At 35.3% G+C, this 24,690-nt stretch overlaps 1 protein-coding gene across 11 annotated transcripts in view; it reads left to right on the top strand.

Moving 5' to 3' along the window:
- The window catches only part of LOC134664917 (disintegrin and metalloproteinase domain-containing protein 11), a 733,539-nt gene that overhangs the window by 517,079 nt on the left and 191,770 nt on the right, over window positions 1–24,690 (top strand). For all 11 annotated transcript variants that reach the window (XM_063521633.1, XM_063521632.1, XM_063521635.1 and 8 more), the window contains one exon: window positions 7,043–7,112. In XM_063521633.1, the coding sequence (XP_063377703.1) occupies window positions 7,043–7,112 (70 nt within the window). The remainder of the gene's footprint in view (window positions 1–7,042; window positions 7,113–24,690) is intronic.

Raw genomic sequence — 24,690 nt, 5'->3', positions numbered from 1 at the left:
AGCTCCTTATTTGAATTGGAAATGGGTTGATTATCATATTAGGTGGTGACCTGGCTGTGGAATTAACATGGATTCCTGAGCAGGTAGTCTCTTACGAAAATAATCTGAGGGCCGTGCGTAATGGTATACGCGGCGGTGAGAAATTAAGCTAATCTAGTGTACAGTTTATCTGCAGTACTGATTAATTAGCATACAAACGAGTGTAGAAGTTTAGAGAATAATAAAATAATAAATGAATAAGCTCAAAAAGTTTCGTTTAATTTTTTAAATTGTTATACGAGTTAGGAGCTCCTAAGAGCGCTTGTAGCCAAACGGTAACAGCGTGCGGCTTTCAATCCGAAGGTCGCGGGTTCCAACCCCGGTTCGTACCAGTCGCTTTTCGGTGAAGAAAAACATCGAGAGGAAACCGGACTAATTACAATAAGGCCAAGTATCCGCTCTGGATTGGAAGGTCAGATGGCAGTCGTTTTGGTAAAAACTAGTGCCAAATTCTTGGGATTAGTTGTCAAGCGGACCCCAGGCTTCCATAAGCCGTGGCAAGATGCCGAAATAACGCGAGGAAGAAGATATAAAAACTCTTAAGAATTAGGAGCTTTTGTTATTGCCTCCGGAATTCTTACAAAAATAAATTGAACAAAGTCAAATGAAGGGGCATTGCTATGGTTACCTAACATACAAAATTGTGTAAAATATTTTCCATAATGTCAATATGCAAGGAGAAAAATGAGGACTACGTTTGTATGGTGATGAAGGGGTCCACTATCCTCTTAATGTATGCTTGTGTGTATCTTTATTGCACATACACAGGTAACAGGTAATGTCATGTCCAGACAGGAATCCGCGGGGCAAATTGTGAATTAAGACTTTATGTTTGGCACTTAACGGTACTAAAATTACAACAAAATTTAAGCTGTTTTAAAACGATTAGGCAATTAAAAACTAATTTTTAACTATTTTGTTGTAATTAGTACCATAAGTGCACAAACGTAAAGTCTTAATTCACAATTTGCCCCGCGGATTCCTATGTCTGGTCATGTCAAACTGTACTTAGTTACTACACTGTGTAGCCCGAAACACTTTGAGCGCCCAATCGTGAAGCGTAAAATTGTCTGCTTTGATCGAGTTACATGACGTCACGGGTCTAACATGCAATTATATACAGCGTTCCATTGGAAGACCTACCTTACGTTATAAACTATTAAGGTCCCTTTTGCCAGATATATACAGCCAATAACTGTCTTGATCGATCTAGAGTGGATAAAACCGTTGTCCTTGTGTGATGCATGTGAGTATTTTACACAATCGACTCACAAGGTAGGAAAGTCTTCAATATGGTGGACGGACGAATGAAATACAAGTGACCGTTGATTGAGGGCAGGCTATGTGCTTTACTGCTGGATAGAGTATCCTAAAGGTAACGTCCAGATATCAACTGCAGCTTCATTACTGTGGCTGCGTCGTTGCTGCCGCCGCAGTATCTGTCGATTTCATTGATTTTCTGCCCGATTCGAATTTTAAAATACGTCAATTAATAGATCTACAAACGATATGGACTAGATGTCTCAGTGTCAAAAGTGACGTATTTGTTTGAAGAAACGTCACATTTGACACTGACATATCTTATCCGTATCGTTTCTAGATCTATTAACCGACGTATCTTAAAGTTCGAATCGGGCTGAAAATTAGTGAAGTTCGCCGATACATTATTGCCGCGATTATGACATTCATTCATTCATTCATATTAACCATACTCGTAGGTTCAGGAAAGATACTAATAAATAGATAAAAGCAAGCGTTTTATACATATGCCAAGCTTAGAAGCACACGCTATAGCTCACCAATTCCCATATAAACGTACCACAGCATAATCTCCGTTCTGTGTTCATAAAATTTAAATTCCATATATTATAAGAGCCGGCACATACGAAGAACAACCGAACAAGTATTAGGGCGTTTCACACGTGCGAGTTATTGGGATGTTCGTAGCTTTTAAACTTGTAAGCTTTCCTTGTGTTCCCAACGCTGTCGCGAGCCTGGCGAGTTGAGTTTTTGAACCAACCGTTTAAAGGTGACCTAGGGAACTGTAACAACTTTTTGTGATTGAAGATCATGCTTTATTAGTCAATCTGAGACTTCGTATGTGTAAGCAATCAGAATGTCTTCCCTGTTCAAAGTCCTTATGTGGCGTACGTTAAGCCCCAATAAGAAGGTTATTCATGTAAAACATTGTGCATATAGGTACATAAGTATCACTGAGATTTTAGGACGGTACTTATGTTAATGGGAAAAAGTTTTATTTAATTGGCAAATATTGTTTTATGGAAAAAAATTATATAATATTTTTTGTACGTCCCAATTTATGCAGTTTAGATGAAAATAACAATAAGTATGCAAGTTTGTTCCATGAATAATTTGCAAATGAGCATTGTTTTGATGACATTAAAACCTTTATCTTCTTTGTATTAAATTATCACTTTACTAATAAAGTTATTCTTATGGTTATGCTGAATGTAAATGTTACCGTAAAATCCATTTTCCCTAGTTAAAACAAGTTTTCCGTATCGCCGTGTTGAAAGCGCGTTTTCGCTCATTATTCAAAATTAATTTCAGTTAAAACTAGTTTTGATTAGGGAAAACGCATTTAAAACTACGGGTAACATTATGTATACTAAACACGTGGTCATTATAATATGTTCAGAGCACACACCAGTAAAAACCTCATAACTATTGAAATAGGATCACACAAATACAAATCCGCACTATGACGTCCATGCAACGTTAGACAATGAAAGCCGTCAAGTTTACAAATCCAGACACAGCCGAATTACAACTCTAACTGGTAATTAATAGGGATCGTTTTACAGCGGCATGTACGCATAATGTATTCATGAACACGCCAGAGGGCGCTAAAAGCACTATAAATGAGCTAAAGCTATTTGATTTGAGGCAGAAGCTGAAGCGGGCGCGCTAGCGATTATGGATCAAACGCATGTCTGAAAAAGGTCACTTCTGTCGACCAAACATCAAAAAAGTTAACGACTCGAGTCATATAAACGAGTAAGGAAGCCATCTTCGTTACAATCTAAATTCTATAGTTCGTTTTTTTTAGCATTAGAAAGAACCCCACAGAAGCAAGCGTGCAGTTTTTATCAGGCTCATTAATTGTTAATAATTATTGAATTATCTAATGTAGCATGGTCAATACATATAATTTACTTCCAATTATTACCGCTAAAAGTGCCGAATTTGGAACCACAAGCTTACTTCTGCGAAGTTCTTTCTAATGCTAAAAAAATCGGACTGTAATTCTGAATATATTTAAAAAACATAGACATTCATATAAAAACGAACATTTTGTGCTACTTTATTTCCGAGTAAGTATATCACGTTTTTCTTGTGTGAGTCTCAAATACTTAAAAATTATCCCGCGTTTGAGGGCGCAGTCCAAAAATACCTTTTTCTTTACGAGGTCTACTTCAAAATAATAATAGCTTAAATCGAAACTGTTGAAAAAGGCTAAATGTCACACTGACTTGATTGTTGGTCTGGTTACTTACTTCCCGCGTTAAGCTTTCAACTTGAACCACCGGAAACCGCTGGTAGCTTGTCGAATATGATTACTAAACCCCATTGTTTTCAGAATAGCGTTAGTTTGGGCCCCATTCTCCATAATAACCTCTGCATCTGCGGTAATAGGACTGAATCATTGTGAGAGGACGCCATTCAACGCTGGTATTAATTCAAGCCTATGGAATATTTCAGTGTTGCAAAATGAGCCGTGGCAAATAAACTAAATTTAAAATATAAAGCAACTGATATCAATTCGATTTAGTGCTATAGGTATCTATCAGCTGAAGGATAAGGTATATATTTTCACGGGTATTCACTACTTAAAACTAGTTTTCCGTAAGGTCTCGTTGAAAATCCTAGTCAAAACTAGTCGCAAAGCCCCTTGGTGAAGACTAGTTTTCAATAATTAGGATTAGGTACAGTCGCAATCAGATATATCGGAGCGGCCAAGGCGTTCACAATATCTGAGCATGCGCTCTAACTCCCTGACAATAGAGGCGTGTTCAGATATTTGTGAGCACCTTGGCCGCTCCGATATATCTGATGGCAACTGTACCTATCCAAAATTTATTCTAGAAACTGGTTTTTACAATAGAAAAATCACTACAGAATTGATGTATTATTATGTTAACTTAGAAAAATTACTTTTGTTGTGTATCGACTGCATCGCCTAGTAAAAACGGATTATCTATTAAGTATGTAAATACATTTTGAAATAATTTGTTAAAACTTTAATTAATGTCATTAACAGGTATAACACGATTAAATTTCATTATTATTTATTCTATTTTTACTATGTGTACAAAACGCGACAGTTTAAAGTGTTATAGTGGAAACTAGTTATCTCCAACTCCAACCAATAAATTGGAATGTAACCAAAACGGCTATAAAAATTGGTTTGAAAGTTGTTAATTTTCAAACATCCTAATCTTCAAGGGCTCGTCAGACTTAGTAATTTAAAGGTCAGACCGTTTTAATCAAATTTCAACTTTAACGTGTTTGTAAAATTGTAGGCTTAGCTTCCCATAAAACAAAAACGGCGGAATCACCGAAAAGCATGATCGATTTACAAACCTTTTAGCAAATTACTGACGCGGCACAGATAACGAACAGAGGAGCGCATTCTGATTTGAAAATATGATTTCGTTTTGATATTAATTTCACTATACAACTACCTCCCTTTCAATTTATTACTCAAAAGCTAGCCTTCAAATAGAGAATAATATATCAAGCTTATTTTGAATATTACAGTACAGATACTCGAATCCATAAAGTGTCATATAGTTGAGGTTAATGAATATTCCGAACTATCCGAAATGAACGTTATTTCTACCCGAGGGGTTAACTGATCGTTGAGTACCGATTTATTTTTATACCAAGTCCATGGCAAACAAGCCTACTGCCGTCCAGAATAAAGGTATCAGTTTATGGATGCCTTCAACTTCGGATACACTTACGCGTTGCCTACCCGTTCTACAATACTTTCAACATAACAATACAACAATAACACACAACACAATATTTTATAACAACAACAACTAAAACAACAACACAACACAATATTTTTTGAGAACTCTATTTTATAGTTCCTCTGGAAAACCTCAACAGTGAGTTCATTCCATAATTAATTGTGAACAAAATCCGTTAACGTTTCTTTCAATTTCAATTTATTTACATCAGATGTACTTAACTTATTAGTCTATAGAAATGTTAGTAACCTTTACATGAATGCACAAGAAGAACGGAACTTCACAATAGCAGCCACTCAGTTCGATATAACGACCATACTACGATCACTCGGCCAAGAAGCCATATCAAAGAAACCTCAGTGCAACTCGCTCGCACTTATCCGTGTATGGGTGCAACGAATTGATCCGGAGATCAAATATCAAATCAATATCACATTTCAATAACCAAAATTCGCTTTAAGGGCTAATAAATGGCTGAAAATAGCTCTAAAGCCCAAACTTTCCGCTGGCAACAAATTATAACAAAACTGTTTGTTGGCTGAATTTAAGTAATAGCGGATTTCAGATTTCTCGCCAAAATTTAATTATAGAAACGACCGACGTTTTGTACAATACTATTTAATATAAGAATTGTTCGCAATTCGAGCATTATTAAGATCTTCAGAAGATGGGTATCGTCTTGGGTCGTCCCATTAGTTTTTCGTCAAATTGTTAAATTAGTCCTATTCTGCTTTCGTCACCGATTCTACATTCGTCACAATCGTCGGTGGCTTTCAATGTAGAATGAGTGACGAAAGCAGAATAGGACTAATTTAAGGACTTGACGAAAAATTAATGGGACGACCCAAGACGATACCAGAAGATGTATCATATAATATTGTTTAAGTAGGTAAGTATGATAAATTGTAAATCACACCTATTTGTTGCATCCAAAATATAATTCGGCAAATAACATTCGCATTAATTTTTGTGGAAGCATGTTAAAATTGAGTATTCCTCTTGGTTTGCAAATAAATAAATTCAACATTCAAATAACAATAATATTTTACCATCAAAATCCATTATTCAAGACGGAATCTCAGTGTCAGTGACGTCACGGTCACTCCCTGTATTGTTAGGAGCGTTTCAGTAGAGTACGATTGAGAGACTGACTATCATTTCTGACTTTTGTATTGTTTTACTGCAATGGTTCCCATATAGGTATACATTTTGTCCTTAAAAAATTAAACCTGATCAACCTTCGAGCAAGACCGGCTCCCGACATGTCGGAAGGGTGGAGTTCAAGCGATATCATCTTTCTGTCATTTTTTCGGGGGAAGCCTGCACACAGTCGCACTTCTCTCACTATAACACTATAAACAAAAACCAATCTGTAATAAGTGTAATAACGAACCAAATACATATAAAATAGCACACGACAAAGACAAATCTTGCACACCTCGATCTCTTTTTGTGTATGGACTTACAACATGATACACACCGCCATTAATATGTACAGCGGCTGGATTCGGGAAATGAATAAGAGATGCACTAGATATGAAATAGTAAAGATATGTGACGTTCCACGGCAAAAGGTACCTTATGGCGGCTGGCGCCGCGATTCGGGAAATTAATTAGAAATTCACTAGATATGAAATACTAAAGTTATGTGACGTTCCACGACAAAAGGTACCTACCTTATGGCGGCTGGCGCTTACGTCGCGTAGCGCCGCAATAATATTGGAGCGACGTTAATAATCGTCAGCGCCAACCGCCATAACGTACCTTTATCCGTGGGACGTCACATATCTTTACTATATCGTATCTAGTTAATCTCTAATTCACTTTCCGAATCGCGCCGCAGTTGTCCCTATGCTTCGGCAGAGGGGAAATAGTACGAATGCCGTCTCCCTTCTCGGTGTTGCTCGAAATGATCAACTGATACTTTGACAACAACTTGTCAGCTAGCTTTACTTATTAGGTCTATATTATTCAAACACTAACTTTTTTTCATTTGTCCACAGGCAACTGCTAGCACCTAACCTGAAACAAACACACTTCCTGTCCAACGGCGTTGAAACTGAAATAAGACAAGTAAGTAATTTATAACACTTTAAACTTGCGCGTTTTATACATATGTGACGTTCCACGGCAAAAGGTACCTAATGGCGGCTGGCGCTTACGTCACATAGCGCCGCAATAATATTGGAGCGGCTTTAATAATAGCGTAAGTGCCAACCGCTATAAGGTACCTTTACCCGTGGGACGTCACATATATTTAATAACACGAACGGATCTACCGAGATAAATATTGACATTTACTGGGACGTCACTTTTTCCGTGACCACAGCTGGTGCAACTCAGCTGAAACGTCGGAATTTAAGGTAAAAACAATGATATTTTATATCGCGGTGGATCCGTTTTTGTAGTTAAATAAGTAAGTTATTTAACTGCTAATTATGTGTAGATATGGCTTAAAACAGAAGTCCCTGCAAAAATTGATGATTCCTTATTGAATAGGGTATTAAACTGTATTTAAAATAATTCGTTTTACAGCATGCATGAAATAAATCACAAGAAGATTAATAGAGAAACGTAGATATCTGTTATGATTAGACATAATTTTTATTTTAAAACTTGTATAAGGATATAAAGAGTAGGGGCTCGATTCGGGAAATGAATTAGAGATTCACTAGATATGAAATAGTAAAGGTATGTGACGGTCTACGGCAAAAGGTACCTTATGGCGCCGCAATAATATATTATTGGGAAAAGTGGGAAAACACCCTCTTCTTCATTTCATTTAGGTTTGCAGATGTGAACACATGAAAATACCATATAAATATGTATTCACATATTATATATTTTTATTTTTAAGGTATTTTTCTCTTTTGCTCACTCATTGTTGTCATAACATCTCTTTTAAATTTTTCAAATACTTATATTCCTCAGTGCTTGCTACCAACTTTTACCTGCATTATATTTTTTTATACAAAACTTTCATTCCTATTAAACTATAACAGTAAATGCACAAGTCTTCAGAACAGTTTCACCTTTTACCTTCCACACGGGATACTTAGGTACAAGAGTGAGTCTCCACATAGCAGTATCGTAAAGCGCCATCTAGTGCGATTTATGCAGAAACTTTTAATCGTGGGCAACAAAACTCTTGCACCGAGATTAAGTGCTGTAAATAGATTGCTTCCCGGCAAAGTGGAAAGAAAACTGCAGTTTAGATAAAATACTATGAGCGTCTGCGTGAACCTCTAGCCGTTAGTGGGGTTGTACAAATTTTATAACCACACTAGTTTACAAGAACACTGAACTTATAGTTCGTTTTTTTTAGCATTAGAAATAAGGTAAACAATCTTGATGTGTCTTTTAATTGAAAAACACATTTTAAAAATAAGTTACGGCAAATATGTAACAATTATGAATCTAATACGATCATTGATATTCTTCTGCTCTCATAAGTAATAGTTTTTGATTTTTAAAAAGCGTTTTTCAATTAAAAGACATGTCAAGATCGCTTACGTTCTTGCAACTTCTTTCTAATGCTAAAAAAACGAACTATAGCTAGAACCTCGTATCTGTTCTTCGGCATATTATTCTCCACTCTACTGTGCCATTAAAAAAATCACTAAATTTTTGGGATAAAATTTAGGTACTTACACGTAAAAAAATCTTTTTCGACGTATTTTTGAGCCATCATGTAACGGTAGCTTTATCTGTTCATATAAAAGAAAAGTAAAATGTTTATGGAAAATAGAAAAGTATTTTTCAACGTAAAAGACCCGACCTACCTAATTTGCTCCTAATGAAAAACTGCAAGTTGTTCTTTTAAAATTTGGGTGTTCCACACAACTATCCTTTTAGAAATGGAAAGATATAATTATGTGTCGTTTCCGAATCAAAAACGATATGTACATGTACATATAAAGTTCTGAACTTGTATCGAAATAAAGAAATCTAGAATATTGAAATTCGCACAGGTAAGTGCTTGAAAGTTGAAACATTATTCATGCAAAATGTAAATACGCACAGCACGGCGAGGTAAAGAATTGCACAAAGAACTGACGGAGCTCAAACATAACATGCATATTTACTCAACGAACTAGCTGTTTGCAATATAATTCAAAATGCTTTCTTGATCGCCTGACTTCCCCAGTAGATTGAGCATTTAAGACGACCCGCGTTTGTATAACTCTCAAATGATGGTCCCTATGCGTGACAGTCCCTTCAAGTCTCATGTTTGGGTTTAATAATTTTTTTTTAAGAAATCCATTTTTTATTAGTTTATATAAAGTTACAGATACATTACTAATGAAATGAATGTGATAAACTTAAAAAAAACTTCTAAAAACATTTTACGTGATAGATACTCCATAAAAATTAACTGTCAAAGGGCAGGGACCATCATTCGTCACGAAATTAAGGGCATATTATATTCGCTCCCATAATACCTAATTAAATATAGGGATGCGAACGCTCAGTTCAGTTGCATGTTCATCTTTAAATTAAAGATTACATCAAAATTTGTTTAACGTTAAATATGAGCTCTAAGTAGATACCTACTACTACAAATTGTGTGAGTTGCAACGCAGCGGTGCGTTAGTAAAGAACTTTATTAGTATGCCTGATAACCTCGTGTTCTCGTATAGGTTTCATAATGCGGGATTTATAGGAGGTAGTCTATTCCCTTGGCATAACTTGCAATATCGGAGTAATGAAGAAATATGGACTGAGCATAGGCGGACCTGACACTGTTAGTAAGAATAATAGTATTGTGATTGGATTGAAATTCGAAATTAAAACTAAGCGGTAACTATGTATATAATTTATATAATTTTCACCACACACACACTCAGCAGTAGGACACAAAATAGGCTAGTAGTACAGGTTGGCCTAAAAATATGTTGAATTTTTTTACTACGCGATATTGATGATAATTTTATCAATTTGAGTGTCCCACTGTTGGGCAAAGGCCTTTCCCCTTGATTTGGTCTCCTAGAAAAATATGCCTGAAAATTATTTCTCAACTTATTTTAACGTGAATTTTCAGGTCAATTCCCATTATTCGGAAGTGGGTCTTTAGATTGCAAGATTAGACTTGAACGTACAAAAATACATTGCAAATTAATAGTTTGTAAAAATTGCGGCTGCTGCTGACTTTGATAATACTCGTAAAAGTTATTCATAATTATACCAACATGCAAATAGGGATACAAATGATACATGACATGCAAAACTAAAATATACACCATGCATTTATTCACATTACATATTAGGTATTTCATTCAGCATAACACATCATTTTCTCATGTCAAAACGTGCAGGAAGATTCAATATTTGTTTACGTAAGTAAACATTATTTATGGGGTTCCTTGATTGAATACGAAGCATCAAAGACTGAGAAAATATAAATACGGGAAATATGAATATACGTACATATATAAGTACCTATACTATTACTTAATCCTTAAGACAGCCTTAGAAATAGCAGATAAAAAACGGAACTAGAACGAATCATAGTAACAACGGCGGTTGCCCTATCATAACTACAGGATTATTTTTTGTGAACATTTCAACTGTCTAGCTATCACGATTCATGAGTTATAGCCTGGTGACAGACAGACGGACAGACGGAGAGCGGAGTCATAGTAATAGGGTCCTGTTTTTACTATTTGGGTATGGAACCCTAAAAACTAAATCTTACAAAAAATCAAATGAACGCATTCATAAAATAAACTTACAATATTTAATAAAAATCCTTACGCAGACGGACTTTTCTCATATGGTTTCTCATGCCCCGAGAAATATTAACCTCTAGCCGCCCAGAGACCTATAAAAAGGTCTCCTGTTCCATTCTAATTTGAACTTTGTGTTGACAAAATAAAATTTCATTTTGCTTGGCAAGGTTTGACGCATACGTCATACGCCCATAGGCGGCTAGAGGTTAAGTAAAGGGTCAGTTGTACGGAACTGTCAAAATTTAGTTCTAACTGACAGGCCGATACCGTCCGGCGGACTGTTAATTAGTGGGCCCCTTAAGTTTCTCTTACCCCTTTTTATTTGTATTTGACATTTATGTCAGATCAGCATTTTCGCATCTTCCTACCTTTCTGCGCGCCTGGCATTATTAATTATAATTAATAATTACTTACGCCCTAAATTAATATTTATAAGGTAATAAGAATACCGGCTAATACGGCGACCGTTCACAAGCGTAAGTAATTGAAATTAAATGAGGACCCGTCTCAATATTACTTGTATACATTTTCCTTTAGACAGTATAATTGTTTTGTACTCAAGTACATCAATTGGAATTCAATATATTTGTCCCTAATTTTAATTAGAACCTTGTACTGCTATCGTCGAGTTTCGCAGAAATGCTTCTAAATTATCTTAGGTACTTATCGTCTGTTATTATTCCTTTTTTGACGGCTTCCCTTTATCTTGCATAATATCGATTGTCCGAAATACACTTCGCATAGCAGGTTTCGCAGAAACATTTTTAACCGAATGATACTTTTGCATAATTGTATAATTAGCATAACTGTCATGTCGCATAACATTCATTTGGCAGAATTTTGAATAGCAGAATACTACTATCGTTGATTTTACATACGCAGAATTATATGTAGCATAAATTACATTCCACCGAATTTCTTATGGCATATTGCTCATATTGTAGACTTGAATTTCGCAGAATGTTATGCAGCAGAATAAAAGTTCTGCCGAAATTGTTACCGCATAATACTCATGTCGCTGACTGAACCTACACAAAAGGAATTGCTGCCAGAACTACAGGTTAAGTTAGGTTAGAACTGCGACCCCTACATAAAAGGAATTGCTGCCAGAACTGTAGGTTAGGTTACGTTAGAACTGCGACCCCTACTCAAAAGAGGGTGCGTAACGGTCCATATAACAACTTTTGATATATTTTTAGTCGATATAACGATTGAGGGACATAATGCACTTTTGCTATAACAATACATGGTATATTCTTAAAGAGTCTAACTATCGTCAAGTATAATGAACTTGTAATATAACAACTTCTAATCTAACATTAACAGCGTATATAATTAAGTTCGATATAACGCTCAGTTGGCATAATGTAGTACTGGTATAATTTGTAATATTTACTACTATTATAACAACCTACGTATTCGAACTTAAGGCAGGTCTCAGTTAGGTACGACGACGAGCGAAGCGAGGAGGAGTGTTAGGTAGAACTGCGACCCTACAGCGCGCGAGCCGAGCGAGCGAAGCGAGCGTGCCGCGGTAGCGGCCGGCGAAGCGCCAGAACCGACTTTTTTTTTATTATAACCTCAACTTATTATTATACATTTGAATACATTATACCATAAATACTTATAACAAATATTCATTATATCCAGTAAACGTTATATCGAATAGCTTTTATATCGATTAAACATTATATCCCATGAAAATAGTTATTTTGTTGTTATATCAAAAGTTCATTATACCGCTTAAGTGATTATACACCATGAAATTATATCAAAAGTTGTTATATATTTTGAAAATATATCAAAAATTGTTATACGGATAATTACACACCCCTCAAAAGAAACTGCTTCCAGAACTGTAGGTTAGGTTAGGTTAGAACTGCGACCCCTACTCAAAAGAAACTGCTTCCAGAACTGTAGGTTAGGTTAGGTTAGAACTGCGATCCCTACTCAAAAGAAACTGCTTCCAGAAGTGTAGGTTAGGTTAGGTTAGAACTGCGACCCCTGCTCAATAGGTACTGTTGGAGTAGGTATTCATTGGTGTAGTAGGGTACGGAAAATTAAAAAAAATAGAAACTCCGAACACATAAATGTAATATAATTGTTTTATTTAAGGCATGCAAAATAGTTTTGATTCTGCCTAAGGAAATTGTGCGAAAAGACATTATGCCAAGTACATATTATGCGACGCAATTTTCGGCAAAACAATTATTCGATTATAGTATTATTCTTCAAATTGAGATTATGCCATTGCATTATTCTGCTTTACAAAATTGTGCGAAACAACAGTATGCCATGAAACTTATGCAAAAAGTAATTCTGCGAAATGATGATTCTGCCAAGGGTTGCTATGCGAAAGTAAAATATGACAATAAATTTTATGCAACATATTAGTAATCCCTTTTTTGACATTTAAAATTATCTTCAATATTAATAATATATTTGATTGTAAATTCTTTTAGCTAAAAATTAAAATCAAAGGCCACAAAAAGTTTTTGTACAAAACAAAAACTAGTGATGTACCGACTATTGATTTGGCCGACTAGCCGACTAGCCGACTAATCGGCGCTCGAATGGCCGATTAGTCGGCCGACTAGTCGGCTAGTCGGCCATATCATTAGTTTCGTATAAGTTCAGGTGAAAAACAATAGTTTTGCTCTTTTGGTTGCGCTATTCATATATTAGCTTGGCTAAAAGGTGTTCTCTATAGGTTCAAAGACCTATCACAAGAATCCTCGTTGAATTTCTGTCTTTCTTTTATTTTATTTTGCAATCCTGATGAGCAGACCGTCACTAAACGGTACAACTTGTAGGAGGTATTTCCAAGCGTCAGCGTCTTTACGCGCAACGTGTCCTGTTTATAAGTCTCTAAATTTTGCAATAACCTTAATAGTTCCCCATGGCTCCACCATTAAAAAAAAACAAAAACTGAATTATAATAAAATCCTTTAAGTATAGAACTTAGCCATGAAATTACACGAGAATCAGTTGAGATCGACCTGTAGAGGAAAACACCAGCCCACCACCATACGATAACGATCAAACGGTCAATTATATGAACAAAAGTTTTAACACCCTGTATAGGTATTTTGGTAAAATAGACATAAAACATATGGTAAATATTAACTGTTGGTTTCTTTTTTTCTGTTTTTCTTTCACTAATAAAGTGCCGACTAATCGGCCATTTTTGCCGACTAGTCGCCGACTGATCGCCGACTACAAATGTGGCCGGATAGTCGGCTTTCCCGACTAGTCGGCGACTAGTCGGTACATCCCTAACAAAAACCTTTTTCCACATCTGTATATATTCGTTAATATTATTTTCCGTGTAGGTGGTTAACATTTTCGTACCTTTTTCTATTGACATCTTGGTTTAGGTAGTTAGCTAGGCAAGGGAAATATGTATAAAAGATGATAAATTCTTTTGATATCTACGCCTAATATTTTGTACATTTTGTCTGTTAAACATGACCACAAAAAAAACTGCATTTGCAAAGCTTTAATAGTTATTTTATTTCTTTTACAAGGGGGCAAAGTTGTGTAACCGCTCGTGCTAATATTGATATCCGAGCAAGCGAAAGATTCCGAAATTGAACCACGAGTAGTGGTTCGAAAAATGGAATCTTAAGCGTTGCGAGGGTTTCAAAGGACGAGGGTTAAACAAAATTTACCCCCGAGTGAAACACAAAATCTTTCACCACAACAACCCAAAGCAAATATTAAATGTAAAATAACAAACAACATCAAACCTAATCAAATCCAATTAATGTTATTAAATAATTATCATCCAAAGTCATCATTTAAAAGTCAATTCTACCAGCAAACATAAGAAAACAACTCAAAATTTGATTACTTTGCCTCACATGTGAATAAAATGCAACTTTGCTATGAGTTTTGAAGTTCAAAGTAAGCCTTTCCAGGCTGGTGTGGTGAAAAAATAATTCCCGGAAAATAGATACTAAAAAATGTTATTTAATTCTTATTTCGAATAGAAACCTTCACCAGCTCACTTAACAGTCTTGTTAAGTGTGCTTCAGTAAAAACGGTTACAGTCAAAGTGTCCTCATTTCCGTTTTCAAAACATTTATTTCTCACAACGCTGTATTGTGAAGTATCTAGTGTGGCGGATGTTTTCGCCGTCATGCTTCGAACTCGGACCATTTTATTCAGTGCACATTTTCTTATCGATAAAAATGAACGGGTTATTTATACATTTATAGCTTTACGTGAAAGTAGGTTGAAAGAATAATACCTAAAAATATGACAGCTTTTAAGCAATTACTGTACACCGATAGTCTTGTTTATAGAAACTAAGTATTACTTGGCATTATGTAGCCATAGTATAATTGCATCAATTATTTCACCGATGAATATCTATAGATCCATAAAAGTTATCGATCTCCTCGATCGATCATGTTTCTATTGATAGAAAAATTATTTTTCACCACACCAGTTGGGAAAGGCTTACTTTGCACTTCAAAAACGGATACCAAATTTGCACTTTGCTATCAGTAATTTACATGTGATGCAAAGTAATCAAATGCAAAATTGAAGTTGTTTTCTTATATTTGCTGGTATAATTAATTGACTTTCAAATGATGATTTTGGATGATAAATATTTAATAAAATTCATTTGAATTTGATATTTTACATTTAATATTTGCTTCGGCTTGGTATGATGAAAAAAATTGTGTTTTACTCGGGGGCAAATGTTGTTTAACCCTCGTGCTTTGAAATCCTCGCAACGCTCAAGATTCCATTATTCGAACCACTCGCTATACTCGTGGTTCAATTTTGGAATCTTTCGCTTGCTCGGGTATCAATATTAGCATGAGCGGTTAAACAACAACTTTGCCCCCATGTAAAACAAATAACTATTCCCTGTTCGTCGAGTATTTCAAATATATTTCACGCATACCTACTTATAAATATCCTGATAAAAATCAATTTAATTACTATTAAGGCATCGGTGAATATCTCAACATTAATTCGCGTTTAGTACGAGTTCACGTTTGCCACTCAACAAATAAGAAGCAAAACTCGCATTTGTATTTGTATTTATTTATTTGCTGAATATGGGTTTACAAAGGTGTACAATAACATATTAATTAGTTCAACCATACCCTGCTTGGTGTAGCATGCAAAATTTAAAGTATAGTCGCACTAACATAAAATTATAACATAAAAAATATTAGAAATAACATGTCAGATTAATTATTAACATTAGAAAAGTCATGCAATTCATTATTTACAATTTCAAATTCCTATTTCTATTCCATTTCATAATCAAAGTATTCATGTATGGAATAAAAACACATGTCATTAAGCCATAAAAATAATTTCTTTTTAAACTTATTGATTGGAAGGTCTTTTATGTCAGCTGGCAACCTATTAAATATTTTTATACACATATAAAATGAACTTCTAGCTGTTTGTTTGAGGCAGGTTTTTGGCAAAAATAGTAGATTGCGCTGTCTAGATATACGGTCATTGTAACTTATCATATCACAGTTTTTTTTAAAATGAGTTTCATTGAGGCGAACAAAAAGAGCCATTTCATATATGTACAAGGATGGTAGTGATAACAATTTATTCTTTTGCATTACTGGCTTACAGGATTCCATTTGTTTCATTTTGAAGATGGCTCTTATACATCTTTTTTGCATTATGAACGCCCTTTGCACATCAAATGAGTTACCCCATACTATTATACCATATCTGAGTGTAGACATAATGTAGCTGTGATATGCCAGTAATGCTGATTCTCGAGATACTGTTTGTCTGACTTTCCTCAAAGGGAATATAAATTTATTTATTTTACTACAAACACCATCAACATGCTCATTAAAGGTTAAATGTTCATCCAAATCTATACCAAGAAATTTGAAGCTTTTATTTTCGCTGACAGAATCACCTAAGCAAGTTATATTTAGCTTCAAACTTTGACGCTTACTAGTTCTAAATTGCATATACCTAGTTTTGCTTACATTTATTGATAGGTTATTAATTTCCAGCCAGTTGACTAATGCATTCAGAGTTCTATTAATGTCACTTTCAAATGTTTGCATATCAGTACATGGTATTACTACGGAAGTGTCGTCTGCAAATAGTACGGTAGGAAAATCTACGGCTTTAGGCAAATCATTTATGTAAAATGAAAACAGTAATGGGCCCAAGACACTGCCCTGTGGCACGCCAAAGTAATTTTCTCTGCAGTTAGATTTGTAGGTGTTTAAAGACTTGCCTTCCCTCCTAACAATTTCTGTATATTGCGTTCTTTGACTTAAGTATGACTCTATCCAGCGAAGCACATTTCCTCGCACTCCATAGTGCTCAAGTTTTGTCAAGAGTCTCTGATGAGCAACCAAGTCAAATGCCCTTGTCATGTCCAAAAAAAGGACTACGACTGGCTGTCCTTTATCCACACATTGTATGACATCCTTGAGTAGAGCAAAAGTTGCAGTAGCTGTAGACCTACTAGCTCTAAAGCCATGCTGCTGGTCTGAAAAAATCTCATATTTATCGGCAAAATTGACAAGTCTAGAATGCATAAGTTTTTCAAACAGTTTCGATAGGACAGGTATTAGTGAAATAGGTCTATAATTGGCTACATTATTTTTTGGTCCTTTTTTGTGGAGCGGTTTAACTATGGACTTTTTGAGCCTTTCAGGAAATGTTCCCTCCGCAAGAGAAAGATTGAAGACATACGATAGAGGTACACATATTGATTCGGCACAAGCCTTTAGTATTTTGGAATTTATTTCATCATATCCAGTTGATGCAGTGTTTTTTAATTTCCTAATAGTTTCTAGAATCTCTTTTGGAGTAGTGGGATTGCAAAACATACTCTGAGACAATCGATCAAAATTTTGTAGCGGTGATCCATATTTTGGATGGAACTTGTTGGATACATCAATGAAATAATTGTTAATCAATTCTGCAATATCTTTAGGCTTAGATGTAATACCATTATCACTTACTATATTTTGTATGTAGCTTGGTTGCCGCAATTTACCCACCCTATCATTAATTATATCCCAAGTCGCGCGACACGCATTTCTAGCATTAAATATATAGTTATAATTGCTTCTCTTTTGAGCTTTATGTATAACAGACTGTAACACTTTTGAGTATATTTTATACTTAGACTTAAGCTGTATATTTTTGCTTTTACATGCTTGTAAGTATAATGCGCGCTTACGTTTACAACAAAGCCTTAGACCTTTTGAGATCCATTTAGCTTTTTTTGGTTTCTCTGTTATAACTACTTTCACTAAAGGAAAACATAAGTCATGAAAAAGCCCCAAGAGATCATGAAATTCGTTGAATGCATCATTAGCACTAGAATTATTGTAAACATTATTATAGTTCAAATTTTGCATACAGCTGACAAATTTTAAAATGTTCTCTTCACTGTAATCTCTACGGAAAAGACAAAACTGATTGGGACTTGTGTTTTCATTTACCTTTATATGCACAGTCTGTGCTGTATGATCTGATAGACCTATATCATGGATGATGCATGAAACTGTTTTCGAGTCTGTAATATTTGTTATAATATGGTCAATAGAGGTTTGAGATGTACTGGTGATACGAGTTGCTGCAGAAATATGGTTCTGTAAGTTATACCTTATCAAAACTTCATTATATAATTTTGCTGTTTGGGAATCCTTAAGAGTATCTATGTTCAAGTCTCCACATATAATTATATATTTATTTTTATATTGTTGAGCTATATAATTTAAAAAACTATCCAATCTCTCTATGAATTGATTCTGATTACACTGTGGGACTCTGTACAAGCAGATCACTATGGAGTTTAATTTCACAAGATCGATTCCACAACATTCAAATTCACACTCCCGCGCGAATCTGTTTAAGTCCAAGGTATTGAATTCAATCCACGGTCTAGTAAAAATACTACATTTAACACTAATCAATAATGTAAACAGGCCTTTAGTGTATGAACACTTGTAACTCCAACGATTGCTATTATAGAAGGAATAATGAAAAATAATAAACACTATGTGGCTCAAATATATAAAAGTAGCCCCACAAGTCCAAACCAGGAGCCGGTAGACCTCGTCGGCGATAGCGTGATAACTTGGATTCCTTTTTGAGAGGCTGGCTAGATACCTACCCAGAGACGAGTGGAAAAACAGGGGGAGGCCTTTGCCCAGCAGTGGGACACAGCGGGCTCTCAATAATAATAAAACAACTGTAGATACCAAGTGTTGAACACGAGCGTTGTAAACATACCTATAACTTCGAATATAAAATTTCAAAGCAATAACCAGTAAACCGACCCACAGGAGCGAAGAGATTGCCTCCTTCCCCGCATCTTTGAAGTTTTATCGATAGACCGTGTGTGGATCAGAATCGGCTAATCTCGCCCCCGACTGTCACAGAAAATGGGGTTGCATTTCATATCAATTCCAGTGAGGGATGTTGTGTTTGCAAGCGTAGTATCTTACTCTGACTTTGTATATTTTTTTGAGTATTTTTTATGTACATAGTCCATACACATTTAAAAAAATCTAAAAAATCAAATCACCTACCTACATGAAGAAAAAGCCATGAACGATGTTGTAATGGTAAATAATTTTTAAATTTAATGGAGTTCAGCAATCTGGAACGTGTAAAAGATTTATTGATAGTGCGCAGTGCACTCTCTATAGTAAAAAATACACATTATCCTTTCGTGAGCTAGCTATCGCTTATAACGGTTAATCTTAAATGTTAATCTTTAACCGTTTCCGAATAACGGTTATTCCCAACGATGTCTGTCAACAACAAAACTATCAGCCGTATTCGAACAATGAGATACGTCAAATAGTAGATATTGAAACGATATGTATTAGATATGTCAGTGTCAAACAAATGTCAAAAGTGACGTATTTGTTTGAAGAAACGTCAATTTTAACACTTGTTTGACACTGACATATCTAATCCATATCTTTTCTAGATCTATTAACTGACGTATCTTAAGTTGGAATCGGGCCGTATGTAGCAATTTGTTTTACTACGTGGATCCTGAAATAATGCATACATACTTGTCCTAAGATTGAGTTTGATTATGGATGATATATAACGACAACGTGTACAGCCTAAAAGGACTGAGGAAGTAGATATTTAACTTACAATTTAGGCCAATAAAACTTAATATCTATTTTCTTAAATTAATTCGATCAAACCAATCTCGAACAGATTTCACTCAAAGTTAAACGACACCTGGTACTCAAACCTTAATTCAATTTTTCATAAACCTTCACCCGAACCTAAAACGTATCCAATAATTAAAAGTTTATCCATCGCTCATTGCAGACCTGTCGTCCTGTCCTCCGGCCAATCATTCCGGACGTCGATAGAACTTGGCCAATTCATCAGCAAGACAATTAAAGTGTTGAGAAGGTCCTAATTGAGTTTCGTGGAAAATTTCGTATCAGAACTTGGCTTAAGAACTCCACGATTAAGACGGCCGATGCGCTGGTCTGATTGTTTTTCAATAACTTGGCGATTATGGGCTGTGACTGGGATTATTGCTGCCAAGTTTGGGACGATCGAGATGCGAGTTTCATTAGGTTGATTGTCTTTTCGGTTCGCTGTGGCTGGTCCTTTCGGTTTGCTTGAGATACATTTGGAGAATTCGCTTTTGATTAATACACACAGTGGGGTCGAAAACTGTTAATAAAGTTGCTGAGGATACGCCCGGCCTACAGAGATTGCAACCGATGGTCTAATCTTTCATACCAAAGTAAACGTAACTTTTTAAGTTGATGTACCCACTTTTGGTTTAACTTTTTGCTCGACCTCGCATAACTTTTTACAGGATCTTTATTCGGTGAATTCACAGAAAACCGCATTTTCTGTAAGTGAATTATTTCATTATTTATACTTTTATTCCCAAATTCATCCCCCAAGTACTATCCACTGTATAGCACATAGTGATTAAAATTTACTTAAGTGCTATAACATAACCGAAACGAAAGTGGTTCTAGTTACCATAAGTCAAACCCTACCCTACCTGCTTCTAAAGCAGATCGATCGCGACAACTTTAATTAAACCCGCTAAGTCTGCCGGTTTTAATTGCAAGCCCACAGTCTTTTTGCAAACAAAATGATGGTCCAGATTAAAAGTTTATTCTCAAAGTAACTGCAGTGCGGCAGCGGTTGTCCATTTTTTTAGTTCGGTGTTTTGTAAGACTTCGTTTTGCAAACCCAGAGATTGGAACTTTATACTATAATTCAACAAAAATGTGTCAAAATTGTTAACGATCTTCAGTTGAAATTCTTCAAAATATTGAAAATAAGTTTGTTGTAGTCTCATCAACATTTTATTGAAATTATAGTAGGACCATGATATTGTGATTGAAAACATTTGCAAGAAAACCTAGCTTACGAATTACAACGTGATTTCTTTTTTGTAGATAGGTAAGTATGGTACATTTTAAACTTATATTAGATTCGCCAAACTTACCTTTAACGGCGACATGATGCACTCTTTTTCAACGTTAGTACCTTAATCTAACTTTCATGATTAACTTACATTTATTTAAATTTATACTTAAATATTAAACTGTGATTTCATTGGCTTTAGGTAGGTACGTATACGTACAGTCAAGGAATTTAAATTCCGACCCATTTCGTACTTTGTCACAGTGACAATCAATATGAAAGCCGCTAGAGACCTCATACGGTTGTCACTGTGACAAAGTACGAAATGGGTCGGAATTTAAATTCCTTGACTGTACAAAGTTTAGCGTCCTCAATCTTAAAGTCGTTTTGGAATTTTGAATTCGGAATATTTCCTAGTTCCGTAAGAATTCAACATTAAATATGAAATTTTTATTTTAAAAGGATGTTATGACTAAGAAGGCTAAAGTTGACTTAGTCACTACCATGGCGGCCGGTGAAACTTTAGCAACTCTTTGTTATTCTCATTCGTTCTTGTGCACATGTGAATGGGTAACAATGCAAAATTCCCACTGAAATAGAAAACCCGCAGTTGTAAAACTTGAGAGAGATATGATCATACCATACCCTTCCATGAAAAGCAATATCTACGAGAAAATAAAATATCCACATTTATTACTTACTTGATAATGATAAGTTATGACTTGACTAATCTTGACACTCAAAAATCTAAAATTTCCTGCAAAAAAACTCTCAGAAGAAATTAAGACATTAACCAATGTCCTTGCAATTTTTCATCATCAGTGGCATTTCCGCGACAGCGATCCAATCAGCCCATTTCTACCTTATGTCATCGATAATAAGGGTGATTTTAGGGTGTTTAGAATCGGCGTATTCGCCGATCTGATCCGGCGTCGTGTTAAATTGAGGTTCCCGTACAGCGACAGGGAAATGGGATCTGTGCAATCGCGTAAGCCAATCGCCATTTAATCCTGGACGATGAAATGAGAAATGTTTTCAATTTAGAAAACATACAGAATAAAAACGTTTGGAAAAACAATATGCTATTGTGTCGGGTGAAGGCGTTTCGTTGTGAGTTTGTTTTAATTTAAATTATGGGTCTTTTGTTGTTTACCGTGATTTACTCGATTTCAAAATATTGTTTACCTATAAATTAAAATTGATTTCATTCAAAGTGGTTTATTTGTATTCTGTGGCATTATTGTGTAGGTATTCATATTTATGATGTCAGTACATTTTTTTACAGACTTTTGTCTTACTTTAGTAACGCATTATGATTTTTTTAATGAAATAGGAGGCAAACGAGCAGACGGATCACCTGATGGTAAGCGATTACCGCCGCCCATGGACACCCGCAACACCAGAAGGGTTGCAAGCGCGCTGCGCGTTGCGCGTTTAAATGCATTTGAATTTGTTATGTTTCTAAATGTTTCATACAAAACTTCTCAATACTACACGTGTTGAGAAGTTTTATGGTATAACCTGCAATCGGAGTTATTTTATTACTTTAATTATTTGTCAACCTTAAGTTAAAATATGATTGCAATGATATAAGTAGAACGTATTTTTTATACCGTGAAATGAACAGAGTAATAACTATAATCAATTAATCAACTTGGTCTTTTATACATTAAGGGAAAATTATTATTTTACTGTTATATTTGTAACATCGCCTTAATTTTGTTTTATGTTATTGATATTTTACATCAACATGGGAACAATATTTTCATTAATGGTGACATTTTATGAAATTTGAAGCTTTACACAAATATTTTTTATTTAATAATGTATGTATAATGCTTTACCAGACCAATACAGATCCATTTGGTACACAAAGGTAAAAAATATGGATTGTACACGTTAGTACAAAATCATACCTAGCGAACAGTCTTGATAAGTTAACACATTCACTGCCCCGACGCACATGTGTGTCCATTGTCATACAAGTTTGTTCCTAGACCACGCCCCCTGACAGTGAATGCGTTATCCCTTTTTAGGGAACTCTTAGATATTATACGGCGAAAGTGACCACCCTATAAACGTCTTTTTTTTTTATTATGCAGTACATCTAAAATGGGAGTTTTATTTGAATAACTATCGCGGTAACTGAAAACAATACGAGTAATAATAATTAGAAATGAGTTAAAATGAACCTAATAGGTATTGTTACTTTTTAGAAATAAGTTGAATGCAACCTGTTTACTGAAAGGCAGGTGTTTTTTGCGAAGTGTAACATATGTGAGAACATACACCATTTTAGAAATAATGGGCTCTAATAAATTTCTCTAGACTCTTCATCTGCTTTGCATGGGCCGAAAAACAATGCCAACACTGATATCGGAGGCGAGTATACAAATCGACGTATTCGCTTCCGAGGGTGGGTCTGAAATAAATTGCCGCGTTACGAACCACGGTCGGGGGGCGAGGTGAGGAAATTCAAATTGGATTGAAGGAAGTTTAGATTGGATTGAATTTTCTCGCCACCTTGTTTAATTTAGTAAGGGCGAGGCTGATGCACGGCTCTTGTATGAAGGTTCCTTCGGGACTTCTTTTGAGCCAATTAAACTGTGATTTATGGCAGGGCAAACAACTTTTTGACACAAATCCTAATAGGAATTTACATTTTTCTGAGCCGAATATGTTTACTTCATCAGTCCGGAAATATGAGTCAGTGCTATTGCCTGTATTTCACAAGATATCTACCGGGGCAAAGGAAAACCGAAAAATGTATGGCGAGACGACTTGAATACATTCTGTAAAGAGTGGTCAAAATTTCAATGAATAAGGTCAAGGGGAGAACGAAAGGCCTTTTACCTCAGTGTCCCCCGAGTAACTTAAAAAATAGATTCTAAAGTTTCGCAAGTATTAAAATTGTATCTTAATTCACTTAGAATTCAATCACTAAATTTATCTTAAATAAACTTATTGCAATGGTAGTGATTTTGAAATTTCTATGTAAAATGAGTATGTACAGTCAACATCGAGGCGACCAAGGAGCTCAAAAATATCTGAACACGCACTCTAACGCCTTAACCATAGATAAATATAGGCCTTGACAATGGAGTGTCGCTTCGACCAAGCTGTGATCTATTGTGACGGCCCTTTAAGGCGCGGTGTGTAGTAAAATGCGCTTTTTTGTAACCATAATTACAGACTTTTACAAGGATTTCATGCATTATTTTCTAGTATGTATAACTTTAGTCCTTGAACTACGTTATTGCTTGTCAGAAACTCAACGGCTCATTATTTTCTGGACAGAATCTTAAGTTGAAAATATGCTTAAAGCTGTCTTTTGATCCATATTTTAGAAGTACTACGACGAAAATGGATATGAAACTTACCTCATTCGATAGGTTTTAAGTAAATCTTCGTTATTGCTGGTCCTTTTATTGATACGTTAATCTTTTCATTCATAATTTTATGAATTCAACTTTTGCCTACTAAATTTCACCCTACGCGGCAATACCTTGCGCCCATTCCCCGCGCCA

This window comes from Cydia fagiglandana, chromosome 6 (assembly GCF_963556715.1).
Source record: "Cydia fagiglandana chromosome 6, ilCydFagi1.1, whole genome shotgun sequence".
Lineage (NCBI taxonomy): Eukaryota > Metazoa > Arthropoda > Insecta > Lepidoptera > Tortricidae > Cydia > Cydia fagiglandana.
The sequence above is the reverse complement of the archived record's forward strand: the minus strand, read 5'-3'. Positions and strand labels throughout refer to the sequence as shown.